The 14,646-nt window shown below is 40.5% G+C and overlaps 1 protein-coding gene across 3 annotated transcripts in view; it reads left to right on the forward strand.

The window, feature by feature from the left end:
- The window catches only part of LOC138757217 (myosin-IIIa), a 171,964-nt gene that overhangs the window by 58,531 nt on the left and 98,787 nt on the right, over window positions 1-14,646 (forward strand). For all 3 annotated transcript variants that reach the window (XM_069924200.1, XM_069924198.1, XM_069924199.1), the window contains exons 5-6: window positions 5,857-5,959; window positions 12,098-12,254. In XM_069924200.1, the coding sequence (XP_069780301.1) occupies window positions 5,857-5,959; window positions 12,098-12,254 (260 nt within the window). The remainder of the gene's footprint in view (window positions 1-5,856; window positions 5,960-12,097; window positions 12,255-14,646) is intronic.

The following is a 14,646-nucleotide window of genomic DNA, read 5'->3' on the forward strand; positions in this document are numbered from 1 at the left end:
ATGGCTCCCATATTTGTTCGAATACTGTGATGTTATTTCTTAAATTATATGTTATTTTCTGTAATGGAATACATTTATTCATTTCTATGTACCATTGTTGTATTCTCAAGTTGTCTTCTAATTTCCAGGTTGACATAAAACATTTTTTTGCTACAGCTAGGGCTATCATAACAAATCTTTTTTGTGCTCCATCCAAATCGAGTCCAAATTCTTTATTTCTTATATCACTTAGAAGGAAGATCTCTGGGTTTTTTGGTATATTGCTTTTTGTGATTTTATTTACTATCTGGTTTAGATCTTCCCAAAATTTTTTCACTTTCTCACATGCCCAAATTGCATGTACTGTTGTTCCCGTTTCCTTTTTACAGCGAAAACATCTGTCCAACACTGTTGGGTCCCATTTATTTAACTTTTGAGGTGTGATGTATAGCCTGTGTATCCTGTTATATTGTATCATGCGTAACCTCATGTCTATTGTATTTCTCATAGTTCCAGAGCATAGCTTCTCCCATGTTTCATTCTTTATCTTTATGTTTAGATTTTGTTCCCATTTTTGTTTAGGTTTACCGTTTGTTTCCTCGTTCTCCTTTTCTTGCAGTTTGATGTACATGTTTGTTACAAATTTTTTGATTATCATTGTGTCTGTAATCACATATTCAAAATTTCTTCCTTCTGGTAACCTCAGACTGTTTCCCAATTTGTCCTTCAAATAGGTTTTCAGTTGGTAGTATGCAAACATTGTATCGTGAGTTATATTTGTCCTTCATTTGTTCAAAGGATAATAATTTATTTCCCGAAAAACAATTTTCTATTCTTTTGATCCCTTTTCTCTCCCATTCTCTAAAGGAAAGGTTATCTATTGTAAAAGGGATTAGCTGATTTTGCGTCAATATTAGTTTTGGTAGTTGGTAATTTGTTTTATTCCTTTCTACATGAATCTTCTTCCAAATGTTGAACAGATGATGCAATACCGGTGAATTCCTACGTTGTACCAATTTTTCATCCCATTTATATAGTATATGTTCAGGTATCTTCTCCCCTATTTTATCTAGTTCTAATCTGGTGGGCTGCTGGCTACTCGCGGTCAAAGTACTCACACCAAACTGCGGGCTGCTGGAGACTGACTCATGAGAATCTGGTATTAGAACTGGGATTTGAGAGGATGGTGAGGGCAAGATGGGTTCCTCACCAGGTGTTGAAGCTTCCTCATTATGTTGGAAGTTTGGATCTGGGCTCAGGTTGCGGATGGTTTGAGCTGAACCAGATCCATGTGCAGCTGCGTAGGTTGAGGAAGCTGGAGGTGAATCCACGGACACTGTGACTCTGAGTACATTTTGCTATTCCTCTGACTGTAAGAAGCACAAGCTAATGGAAAATCTTTTCCTTATGGCAGACTAAAGGCAATTTAGAATAATATTGCTCAGTTAGCATTGCGATTAGAGCAGCCCTGTTACAATGCCAGCAATCGGGACTGGGGTTTGAATCCTACGCTGTTTAAGGACTTGGCATGTTCTTCCCCACATTTGCATAGGGTTTTCTCTGGGTGTTCACTTTCCTCCCACTGTTTGAGACATACTGGGTGTTGTCGGTTAATTGGGCAACAAAATGGGCTGAAATGTCTTGTTATCATGCTGTATGTCTAAATTTGAAATTACATTTCTGTTTTATTACATGATAATAAATAGAATCTGATCTGATTGTATCTCATGTCTGTTTCTAGCTTTCTTCGGAAAACTTGCTCTGACTTCAAGGGCTTTTGCCAAAATGAATCTAGTGTTATTTTCTCACACAGCAACATCCAAAACTTGCCAGTGCAGGTTTCTTTTCTGATCCTGTAAATACTATCACTGGGATCAGGCAGCACTATCAACAGGACATTCTTAACTATAGACTAAACTGGTGGTGCAACAGATCAAGGTTCTTAAAAATATACTTTTGTACCTTGCATATGGAGCCGAAACCTAAAGTCTTGGTGTCAGCTAAACACAAAACTTTCTTCTGATCAAATATTTTTTTTCAAGGCAGAAATTTAATGATTTAGATTCAATTTAATGTCAATGTGGCTTATTTAGTGGTGTTTAATCAACCGTAACAAATTGTTTGCTGAAGCAAATTCGCTTGTTCAACTTTTGGGCCATGGCCAAGCTCCTGACTAGAAAAGAGCATGGTATTTATTCTTGCTTGACTGCAGCTGTTTGAGAACTTGAATTATTTTCCCTTTTAATTTATTGTTTACAATTTATTCTAACAAAGCATTTTCTTTGAACGTGGATGGTAAAGGTTATGAGATTCGTAAGTAAAGACCAAAAACAAAGCAGGAATTTGTATGTTACTTTCCTATTCAATCCATCCATCCAATTTTAGCTATTATAGATAAAGGCTCTCAAGAAAGATGAAAAGATTTAGTAGGATGGTTCCAGGGAAGAGGGGTGGAACACTCACTGATGAGGTACAGTTCAAATTTATTGCAAGAGTGCATACATAAACCCTGAGATTCTTTTACCTGCGGCCAGGCAGAATTTCTATTATCAATAGTGTGGAATGAGTCGTATGGTACCTACACCTCTTTCTTGATGGCATCAGTGAGAACAGAGCATGTCCTGGTAGGCGTGGATCCTTGAATATTTCTGCTGCTCTCTGGCAGCAGTGTTCCATGTAAATTTTCTCAATGGACACAGCCTAGTACAGCAGAGCTTGCTACTTGGAGGTATTGGTGGCCACCATTTGAATTCCCCGCCCCATTCCCTTGCTGGCATGTCTGTCCATGGTCTCGTCACTACTGGATTAAGATCACCCACGTTAGAGAAGGAGCACCTCGTATTCAGTCTTGGCACCCTCCAACCAGATGGTATTTACATTGATTTCTCTAATTTCAGTTAGACCCCCCCCTCCACCTATTCCCCCACATCCACTGTCCTCTAGCTCTGTCTCCTTTCACAGAGCCAAAATCCATCCTCTCTCTTCCTCTTTCCTGTCCTCTTATATCCAATTAACACTTTTTGTCTGTTGGTCTGTACTTTCCTCCCATTCTTCCTGTTTTACCCCCAATCTTTGAACACAGATGCCTGTCTCTTTAAGCTTCTTGAAGTACAGTACAACTCCGATTATCCAAAGTGGTTGGGACCAGACCTGTTGTTGGATAAATGTTTTATTTTCGGATAACTGGTCATATTTTAAAACAGCCCAGTAGCAACAGCAGATCACTTGACCCAATGCCGCTGCCGATCACCAAGACCTCTCAGTGGACACTGCTAATATTTTTTTCCGCCCCCAATCCCTGACACATCCCCACTGCTGCTGCTGATCCCCGGGGAGGCTTCCCAGGATGGTGGAACACTCACTGATGAGTCGGCGTGCTCCTGTCTCTTCAGTTGCCAGAGCTTCCAACGCCAGAGTCTCAATTTTGAACCTTGGATAAATGAGGATTTTGGAAAATCTGATTTCAGATCATTGGAGTTTTGCTGTCATACCTGTTTGGCTGGAGCAAGTCAGAATTTTGGGGCTTGCGTGCATTGTACCTCCGTGTTCCTGGGAATCCTCATGCAGGATAGCTTGAAGGTTGAGATGGTGGTGAAGAAGGCAAATGCAATGCTGGCATTTGTTTAAAGAGAAATAGAAGAGCAGGGATGTGATGTTGAGGCTCTATAAGGCACTGGAGACCACACTTGGAGTATTGTGAGCAGTTTTGGGCACCTCATTTAAGAAAGTATGTGCTGAAATTGGAGAGGGTTCACTAGCATGATTCAAGGAATGAAAGGGTTATACGAATAGTGTTCGACAGCTCTTGGCCTGTATTTGGAATTTAGGAGACTGAGGGGGGAAATCTCATTGAAACATCTGGAATGTTGAAAGGCGTGGACAGAGTAGATGTTGAAAGGTTGTTTCCCCAAGGTGGGAAAATGTAGGACAAGAGGGTACAACTTCAGGATTCAAAAGTAGAGATGCATCAGAACTTCTTCAACCAGAGGCAGTGATAGAGGCCAGGACATTGGGTGTATTTAAGGCAGACATTGATTGGTTCTTGTTTAGACAGGGCATCAAAGGTTCTGGGGAGAAGGGCTGATTGGGAAAATAGATCACAAAAAGCTTTTATCATTATTATCCAATTAGTATGGTGCTTGTGAGGCATATTAGCCTTTTCATTTTTTTTGCAAGCTGAGCAAGGATTAACTGCCCATTCCTAATTGTGCTTGAGAAATTACCATGAGCTGCCTCTTAAACCATGTTTTTGAAATGTGGGTATTGCTACAAAGTTGCTCAGGAAGGTTCCAGGATATTGATCCACTGGCAGATGATATATTGCCAATGGATGTGGTGTGGCTTGGAGGACAACTTTCCGGGTGATGTTATTCAGATCCTTTTGCTGGTTTTCTCCTAGCTGGTTAAGATCACGGGTTTGCAAGGTGCTATCAAAAACCTTCACATACAGCATATTATTCTCTGCAATTGTGGCCAACTACAATGTGATCCCACCACCAAACAAATTGTCCCCTTCCCTTTCTGCTTTCCATAGGGATTGGTCTCTCCCAGTGATTTCCTAGTCCACTCATCCCTTCTCAACCAAATGTCCTCCTTCGCTAACATTCAGGGCCTCAAACATGTCTTCCAAGTGAAGCAATACTTGTGAATCTGTCAGGGTTATTTATTGCATCCAATGTGGCGTTCTGTGAATCAGAGAGACTGGGCACAATTGGGGAATCGCTACGTTCAACTCCTTCATTCTGACTACTGCATCAGCAGCGACTTCCCAGAGACCATCACTTCAATTCCACATCCCATTCCAACACTGACTGTGTCCATGGCCTCATTTGCTGCCAGTTTGAGACCATCTGTGAATTCAAGGAACAGCATCCTTTTATTGTGTGTCTGGGCAGTCTCTAACCAGATAGCATTAATATCAACCTCCATTTTCTGGTAACACCTTTCTTTCCCCTCCCCCCCTTTGTTTTCCCTCACCCTGATTCCTTTCCTTCTCTTTCCCCTGCCTGTCACTCACTTCTTGTGTCAGAGAGCATCTTTCTCAGCCTCTGTCCCCTATAATTTCCCAGCTCCTTTCTCTGCACCCTCCCCCTGACATACTAACTACTCAAATCAACACATTGTAGCGGTACACTTGGCGGAAGTGGGCAGAACCAGCGCTAACAGCTCCTGTCTTGTGATAGCTAGACACAACAGCCTCCTATCTATTGGCAACTAGCCACTACAGCCATGAGGCATAGTACTCAGCAGCACCTGTAGGTCTACTGAGAAGCCCTGGCCTACTCAATGTGGCTACGTCATGAGGTTGTTAAAACTTCAGATGTCATGATGCCAGTCAAGTTATGTGTCTATATCAAGCCTGATAACACTGTAATGAACGCTTCTCTCTTTGCTGGCTGACATTTGTGGTCTTGTTATTTCAACTTGATGGCATATGAACACAAACATCATCTGCCACAACATCAGAGTCTAATTTCTAGACTGAAGCCAAACAGTCTGTTGTCGGAACTCTGCTGGTCAAGCAGCATTGGTGGGAGAAAAATAATTGTTTATGTTTCCAGACCAAGCTCTTTATTGGTGGAAAAGACAGGTTTTGGCTCAGCAGTCATGGCTACAACATACATTATCTATCTTCCTGGCAATACTGTCTTCTGTCATGTGTCTGTCATGTTCCAAACTTTGCCCTGCTGCGATCTTTCTTTTTTTCCACCAGAGGCAGCGGATCCTTCATGGATTAGACAAAAGCATATGGTAAGGATTGGTCCACTATGCACTGTAGGTTAAATCAAGCTCTAAGCCTTGTTGTTATGGTTTCCTGTTCTTGCATTTAATTTTTAAGAATTTTATTTAAAGGGAAAACTTAATATCCTTTTGCAGGTGAATCCACTTCTGGAAGCGTTTGGGAATGCCCAGACAGTGATGAATGACAACAGTAGCAGATTTGGGAAATATATTCAGCTGAGATTTCATGGTACAACAGGTAAAAAAAAAAACCATAATTTTCTATACATCAGTGATCTTTCGGGAAATGTGAATTGTCATCTCCAATGACACATAATCAAAATGGAATGATTATAGTATCAAATTTTTAATGCTGAGATCCTCTACATACATTTCGTGCATACACTTATTTGTAAAATATCGTATCAATGAAATGGTTTAATTGGGTTTAATGTTCTCTAACTCGGCCTTGTGGCTTTTCTCCATTAAAATACTAACATTTCTGTGCTGCAACTTGATGGAGTGGAATTTTCACATCCTCTTAATGCTAACCTGTTCCCTTGCATCTTAAAGGCAAACCTAGATTGTGCAGAATGAACTGTGTTTTATTCAGCTACTCTCACTCATTGAAAATGTCATTACATTTGCACTGTTGCTCTACTTTTTTTAAAGCATTTAAGCTTGAGTTCACTTTCTATAATGTTCTGCGATATTTAACTTCTCAGCTCCTTTTTATGTGAGTTTTCGAACCCTAGGCAGACTAATTGGCAGGTGTCTTTTTTTAAATTTTTTTTATTTTTCACACCATAAACCACATTGACCATGATACATACTTTTTCCTTTTCAAATATATACAGTGCCATTTTCTCCCCCCTCCCTCCTCCCATCCCACCCTCCCTACCTCCCCCCCTCGTCCATTTAAAGTACAAAATCTAGGATACATTAAACCAGTCAAACAATGTTGTCATTCAATAAAAATAAACCTTCTCGATGCTAGTTTGCTTTTGATTCCCGCTTTTTTTTAAATTTTTTTTTTTACACTTTAACCTCTGATATGCCCTAACTCAGACCTCTCTTTCTTAAATGCTTATTACACCCACATTGACTAACTTGCATACCTGAGTAACAGTGGCCACTTGCACAAATACAATTTTTAAAATTGTGAGATTGTTGTCCACAGAATATGAATGTTGTGTGGAAGAGAGGAGTTTATTTCCCATCCCATATTGAGTAGTGGGATATGAGCAAGACTAGCATCTGTCTCCTATGCCAAGAGTGGGGAAGGAGATTGACCAAGACCCAGTAGTCTGCAATCAGGTGCGCTGTGAGGTCGAAGCTTAATGTCGAGTACAGTCTTAAATGTTTTTCATCAATATTCACTCAGGAAATGGCCATAGAGTCATGAGAAGTAAGGAAAACCAGCAGTGAAGTCATGGAACCCATACAGATTAAAGAGGAGGAAGTGCTTGCTTTCTTAAAGCAAATAACAGTGGATAAATCCTCAGGGCTTGACGAGATATTCCCTCGGGTCTTGAGGGAGGCTAGTGTAGAAATTGCACGGGCTCTTGCAGAAATATTTAAAATGTCCTTGGCCATGGGTATGGTGCCCAGGGTAGCTCACATTGTTTAAAAAAAGTCTCCAAAAGTACCCCTGGAAATTATAAGCCATTGAGCCTGATGTCAGTTTTAGGTAAATTATTGGAAGGTGTTCTAAGAGATCAGATATACAATTATTTGGATAGCCATGGACTCATTAGAGATAGTCCACATGGCTTTGTATGTGGTAGGTCATGTTTAACTAATCTTAGTGTTTTTCAAGGAGATTACCAGGAAAGATGATGAAGGAAAGACTGTGGATGTTGTCTGCGTGGACTTTAATAAGGCCTTTAACAAAGTCTCACAGGGGAGTTTAATGAACTGGATTCGACAATGGCTGGACAGGAAAACCCAGAGAGTAGTAGTGAATCATTGCTTCTCAGAGTGGAGGCCTGTGACGAGTGGTGTCCCTTGGATCAGTGCTGGGACCATTGTTGTTTGTCAACTATATCAATGATATGGATGATAATGTGGTAAATTGGATCAGAAAGTGTGCAGATGTTCTGGACAGCAAAGGTTTTCAAAGCCTGCAGAGGGATCTGGACCAGCTGGAAAAATGGGCTGAAATATGGCAGATGGAATTTAATCCTGACAAGTGTAAGGAGTTGCATTTTGAAAGGTCATACATGGTAAATGGTAGGGCACTGAGGTGTGGTAGAACAGAGGGATCTGGGAATACAGCTACACAATTCTCTTAGAGGTGTCACAGGTTGATAGGGTTATAAAGAGACTTTCTGCCATATTGGCCTCCATAAATCAAAGTATTAAGTATAGGAGTTGAGATGTAATGTTAAAGTTGTATAAGGCATTGGTGAAGCCAAATTTGGAGTATTGTGTGCAGTTTTGATTAGCTAACTATAGGAAAGATATCAATAAGATGGAAAGTATGCAGAGAAGATTTACTAGGATGTTGCCGGGTCTTCAGAAACTGTGTTACAGGGAAAGGCTAAACATGTTATGACTTTATTTCCTGTAGCATAGCAAAATGAGGGGAGATTTGATTGAGGTATTTAAAATTATGAGGGGTATAGATAGAGTAAATGTTGGTAGTCTTTTTCTACTGAGGGTAGGTGAGATGCAAACCAAAGGACATGGATTAAGAATGAAAGTGGAAAACATGAGGAGGAACGTCTTCACACAGAGTGGTGGGAATGTGGAACGAGCTGCCAGCTGAAGTGAACAATGCAGCTTCAATTTTAACATTTAAGGAGAATTTGGACAGGAGAGGTATTGACTTGGTGCAGGTCAATGGGCCTAGCCAAAAAAAAACATAATTTGGCACAGACTAGAAGGGTTGAAGGGACCAGTTTCTGTGCTGCGATGTTCTGATTGATATGATCTATGTTGATCAGTTCTATGTGGTGCAGGGCTGGTCCATTCATGGCAATGTTCTTCTGTTCAGAGACCAAAAGAAGGCATTTAGCAGGGTTGGGTGACATGCACAGTTTTAGAATTTTATTCACTTTAGCTTGAAATATATTTTCTGGTCTGGGTCTGACTTTTGTTCACTGTTGCAGAGTACCTGGTGAAAGCTGATGGGTCTTTGATATACCCCTTCATGTTGGGGAGGAGAATGTTTGGGATACCCCAAACCAGATAGTTACATATATTCTATCTTTGTAGAGTTGTTCCTGTGTCCTCGAAGAACAAGTCTAACTGGTTTGCAGAACTTCAGCTCTGTGTAATCAATGGATCAATTGAGACTGTTCCAGACACTTGGTAGGTCTGTGGTAGGTGCATTTTGGATTGGGTGGAATGATCCCATTCACAGAGAAATCACACACCTCCTTGCTTTGGGAGCTTACCCGAGTTCTAGGAAGCTAGGCAGAAGCTGCAAGTGAAATTTGTTCCTGGTATGGCACTGTACAAAATTATTCTAAGCATTCCTAGCAGGGCTGAAGCTTGCTTGTAGATCAGCTAGTGTCTTCCATGCTGTAATGGTTTGTCCCTATGGCCCAACGCTCTGCTTTTGATGCCAATGTCTGCAAGAACCAGGTGTTTGAACACGGAATAGACCAGATGCTGGAAGAGTAACATGCATGTCCCTGAGGCTCCTTGTTAAAGCCTCTGTTAGATCATTACAATGGATTTTGAAAACTCAGTGTTTGCAGAGAGGGTGTTTTCCATTGTAGAGTCTCGGAGCACTTTCAAAATTTAAAAAAAAGTAAGCTGGCTACAGCTGAGATGAATCACTTTTTTCTGATTGTGGATAATCTTGGATCTGGGCATGCAGGTTTCTTATGTTCATTCAAAATAGTTGATTTCTGGATATTGGGAGATCAAAGCTGGTCGAGGATTGGTCACGATCTTGAGTGCTAGATAACTTACTCCTCCTGTGTCTTGTGTTCTCAGGGGTCCCTGTTGACTCTTCTGTAATGGGTAGTTTCCTCCATTACTTGTGCTTAATCTCCACATGATTTTAAATGCTTTTAACAGAACTTCATGCATCTTGCTCTATTCTGAGGATAACAGGCCCAACTTCTCCACCCTAACCACATAACCCAAATCCCTCAAACTGGAATCATTACATCGATGCTGATTTCTAAGAAGTCGTGTTGAGGTAGAATCTGGACTAGCACTTTTGGTTAAACTACTCTTGCCGAATTGTTTAAAGACCAAATATAACTTTTTTTTCTTTAAAAAAACTGCATATGCTGGAAAGCTGAAATTAAAAATGGAACATGCTGGTAAACTCAGCAGCATCTGCGGAAAGAAATGGTCAATGTCTCCAACAATGTTTAAAATATCTTAAGATGTGTAAACCTGAACTTTTAAAAAAAAATCCTTGTTTTTCCTCATGCTCTGGTTTGGGCAATGGTTGCAGGTGTTAAATCATTACTGGCAAGATTGTTCTGAAGTAATGTGACTTGAATTTAAAAATGGAGCAGAGTGGATGATAATTCCTGCCTAAGGCTGTTTTAGGACAAGTAAGTTGGAGTGTTATAATAATGTGTCTGGAGTGTGAGGCAATTAAGAGTGTCCTGTCTGGCCTCATCATTGTCTGGCCTTGTAGCTGCAAAGCATCAAGCTGGAGGTCAATTCAGTGGACCATCAAAGAGGCTGAAAAGATCACTGGGTCTCCCTTTCCTCTATTGACTACATTTACCAAGAACTTTGCTAAAATAGAGCTCAAAGAATTATAGAGGATCCTTTCCATCCAGCACACTGTAACTTTGACTCACTACCATCAAAGGGGAGGTACAGGAGCATCAAAATCAGGACTCCCACCTGGGAAATTGCTTCTTCCTGCCAGCTGTAAGATTAATGAACAGTATCATGTGACCAAGTAAATCATCCCAAGATGTATTTATTTTAAATGTTATAATTATGTATATGTGATTATTGTGTGTGTATATGTATACACCATTTTCTCTCCATATAGCTAGTAACCTGTGTGAAGGTAGGAATTGTCAACTTGTGGTAGATAACTACGTAAGACTTGATGTAGACTGGAAGATTGTTTCGCTGTCTGCTGCAATAGCAAGGACATCCCAGTGGCCAATCTTTTTAATTTCACACACCATTTCCATGCCAACATGTACGTCTGTGGCATGATGCACTGCCAAAAAGATGCTACCTGCAATCTGGAGGAACAGTGCCTTGATTTCTGTTTGGGAACTCCCCAACCAGATGACACTAACATTGACATCTCCAATTTCTATTAAATCCCTTCCCTGAGTTTCTCTCCTTCCCTGTCCCTACTTTTCTCCAGCTCCCCACCCTCTTGCCTTCTCTCTTGTATCCCAGAGCTACCCTCTCACTTCTCAGCTTTTTTCTCTTCTACCCTTGCACCTATGACTTCTTACCTCCTGTTATCCTGTGTTCTTTCCTACTGCTCCTTCTTCCCTGCTCTCCCCTTCTTCACACCCCCCCAACCCCCTACTTTTTCATTCAGACACCTTTTTTTCACTCATACTTTGACAAAGGGCTGAGGTACAAAGTGGTTACGCTTTACTTCTTATGGATGCTGAGTTTCTCTAGCACATTGTGTATTGAACTCAGCCCAAGTGTCCACAGACTTCCTTGCTTAACTTTAAGTTACTGTCCTTTTTCCTTTTGGACAACTGTAAGCTTGCTAATTCTGTGGTTGCATATTGCATAGTTTGAATCAGGTGAACCACCTTCCTTGTATACATATGAATTTTAATGTTTCACTTCTGCCAATCTGATCTCATGAATTTTGACGATAATTCTCATTGAGTAAAGCGCACCAGATGATAGGAAATAATCTGTGGGTTGCCACAGTGATAGGTTTGTGTGAGATTGAAAACCTTTCCAAAGCAAAGGCTTTTGAGGCAACTGGAGCATAATTTTATAATGTGACATTGCACTTAATTTCCATTAAAATTTGTGTCGCTGATGGCAAATTAGAAACCTGTTTTTCCTGAATGATAGTTATTATATGTTTAAAACACTCTAAGATTCTATCACTTCGCTGAATGACAATATGGAAACTACAGCATGGTTTCCTCAGTGTAACTTTATTCCTTCCATCTTCAACTACACAAAACTAGTGAAGTGATTTAAATTCATTTGCGATCTCCTTAGAATCCGTTTACAGTTCATGAGGTGAGGATTTAAGGATAATAATTATATACTCTCAAGAATGAGTTTATGATAATCCAGACACTGCATATGGTGGAATCTGGAGCAGTAAAACTGCTGGAAGAACTCTGGTTGAGCAGGATCTGTGGGAGACGGGGAAGTTCTGGTGGGGAAAAAATTGTTCACATTTCGAGCTGAGACACTGCATCATAGTCAACAGTACGATTCCATCGAATAAATTTGTGCTTTTATTCAGTAAGAAGTGCTAAACTCAATGAGTATCTACTGGAGAAATCGCGAGTTGTGCATCAGGATGAAGGAGAGAAGAACTTCCATATATTCTACTATATGTTTGCTGGAATATCTGCTGCTAATCAAGAGGTCTATGGGCTTCTGGAGCCAGAGTTCTACAGGTAACTTTATTTCAGGATCTAATTGCATGCATCTTTATCTTGTTCTTATTGTCAAAGAAAATTATTTTTTTTATAATATATTCTAAAGGGAAATGTCCCTCTTTATGTGGTACCACTTTTGATAGATATTTACAGTGATGTCAAATGTTGAAGAACAAGTTTCAGAAACTTAATTTGAGATCAAATTTTCAATTCCACAGGGTGCTAAAATAAAATTATCCACTGAACAGAATTGTATAGCAGATTACCTGACAGGAATTTTGTATATGAGTACATAGTTAAATGGCATGCATAAAGCATGCTTACTCCAGGAAAATTAAGGCTGAATTTTGCTGAATGTTGCCAATGGTTCCTGATGTTCAGCTGCAGGCAGGCAAGTTGATCCTACACTTTGCAGAGTGGCTGTAGATTGTGGGAGAGTTGGCTGTTACTTTGCTCCATTGTTGAACTCCACGTGGAGTTGGTCAACCAGCCAGATTTGCTGTAGGATTAGAATCCCTATTCATCATGTCTTTTCCAGTAGGTGCCAGAGCATGGTGATATTTTAAATGTTGCTCCCAGCAAGACTTCCATTACTGTGCTATGAATGAGTTGACTTGTTGGACTGCTTGCAAAATCAACATTCTCTAATTTTACCTCTGTACATGTGAGGATATGCAAGATCTCATGAGATTGATCCCAGGTTATTGCGAGAGACAAGAGAAGAGGCTGCTGGGAACTTGTGATCCTTGTGTCCTCTTTAGCCATAGGCAAGATCCCAGAGGACTGGAGAGTAGCGAGTGTTCTTCCATTGTTCAAGAAAGGAAATGAGGACAAATCAGGAAATTACAGCCTGGTGATCTTTGCATCAGTTGTAAGGAAATTATTGGAGAAGCTACTTTGGGATAGAATTTACTTACATTTGGAAAAGCATGGCTTTGTGGGGAATGTCATGGTCTCTAAACTTTAGTTTTTAATTTGAAGTGGTGACTAAGATGATTATCGGTAGAGTAGTGGATGTTGTCTTCATGCATTTTAGGAAAGCATTTACAAGGTCCCAGCTGGTCGGCTAATTCAGAAGACTAAGACATATGAGAGACTTGGTAGATTAGCTTGGTCATAAAGGCAGAGGATAGTGATGGAGTGTTATTCAGACTGGAGGTTTAAGGGATCAATGATGGACCTCCTGTCATTATAGAATATAGGAATCTACAGCACATTACAAGCCCATCAGCCCATAGTGTTGTGCTGACCTAATAACCTACTCAAACAACTGTCAAGAGCAGTGGTTCTCAACCTTTTTCTTTCCACTCACATACCACTTTAAGTATTCCCTATGGCATAGGTGCTTAAGGTGGTATGTGGGTGGAAAGAAAAAGTCTGAAAGGCACTATTTTAATCATATCTAATTGACTCGTTATGTGCACGGTTTCATAACTCCAAAGGAAATGGGCCAATGACAATTTTTCTGAAGCAATGATTCTCAACTTTCCCTTCCATCTCACATACTATCTTAAGCAATCCCTTACCAATCATAAAGCACTGATGGCATAGGGATTACTTAAAGTTGTATGTGAGTGGAAAGAAAACAGTTGAGAACTACTGGCCTAGAGTTTCCCTACTGCACAACCCTTCATTTTTCTGAATTCTATGTGCCTATCCAATAATCCCTTTAAAAGATCATTTTTCACCTGCCTCTACCACTATTGCTGGCAATACATTCCATGCACCACCACTCCCTGTGGACAGACTTGCCTTTTGCATCCCCCTGTATTTCCAAGCACTTTAAAACTATGCTCCCTGGTGCTACCCGTTTCAGTTCTGAGGAAAAAAGCCTCTGGCCATCCACTGAATCAGAGCCCCTAATAATCCTGTGTACCTCTATCAGGTCACCCCTCATTTTCCAAGGAGAAAAGACCAAGTTCACTCAATCTATCCTCATACGGCAAGCTCTTTAATCCAGGAAGCATCTTGTAAATACATTCCATGCACCCACCACTCCCTGTGGACAGACTTGCCTTTTGCATCCCCCTGTATTTCCAAGCACTTTAAAACTATGCTCCCTGGTGCTACCCGTTTCAATTCTGAGGAAAAAAGCCTCTGGTCATCCACTGATTGAGCCCCTCATAATCCTGTGTACCTCTATCAGGTCACCCCTCATTTTCCAAGAAGAAAAGACCCAAGTTCACTCAATCTATCCTCTTATGGCATGCTCTTTAATCCAGGAAGCATCTTGTAAATCTCCTCTGCACCCTCTATTAGAATCTGCATTCTTCCTGTATTAAGGTGCCCAGAACAGAGGACAACATTCCAAGTGGGGTCTTGCATAGCTGCAACATTACCTCACAGCTTTTGAACTTGATTCCATAGTTAATGAAGGCCAACATACTGCATGCCTTAACAACACTATCAA

The sequence above is a fragment of the Narcine bancroftii genome, chromosome 3 (genome assembly GCF_036971445.1).
Source record: "Narcine bancroftii isolate sNarBan1 chromosome 3, sNarBan1.hap1, whole genome shotgun sequence".
NCBI classification, from domain to species: domain Eukaryota; kingdom Metazoa; phylum Chordata; class Chondrichthyes; order Torpediniformes; family Narcinidae; genus Narcine; species Narcine bancroftii.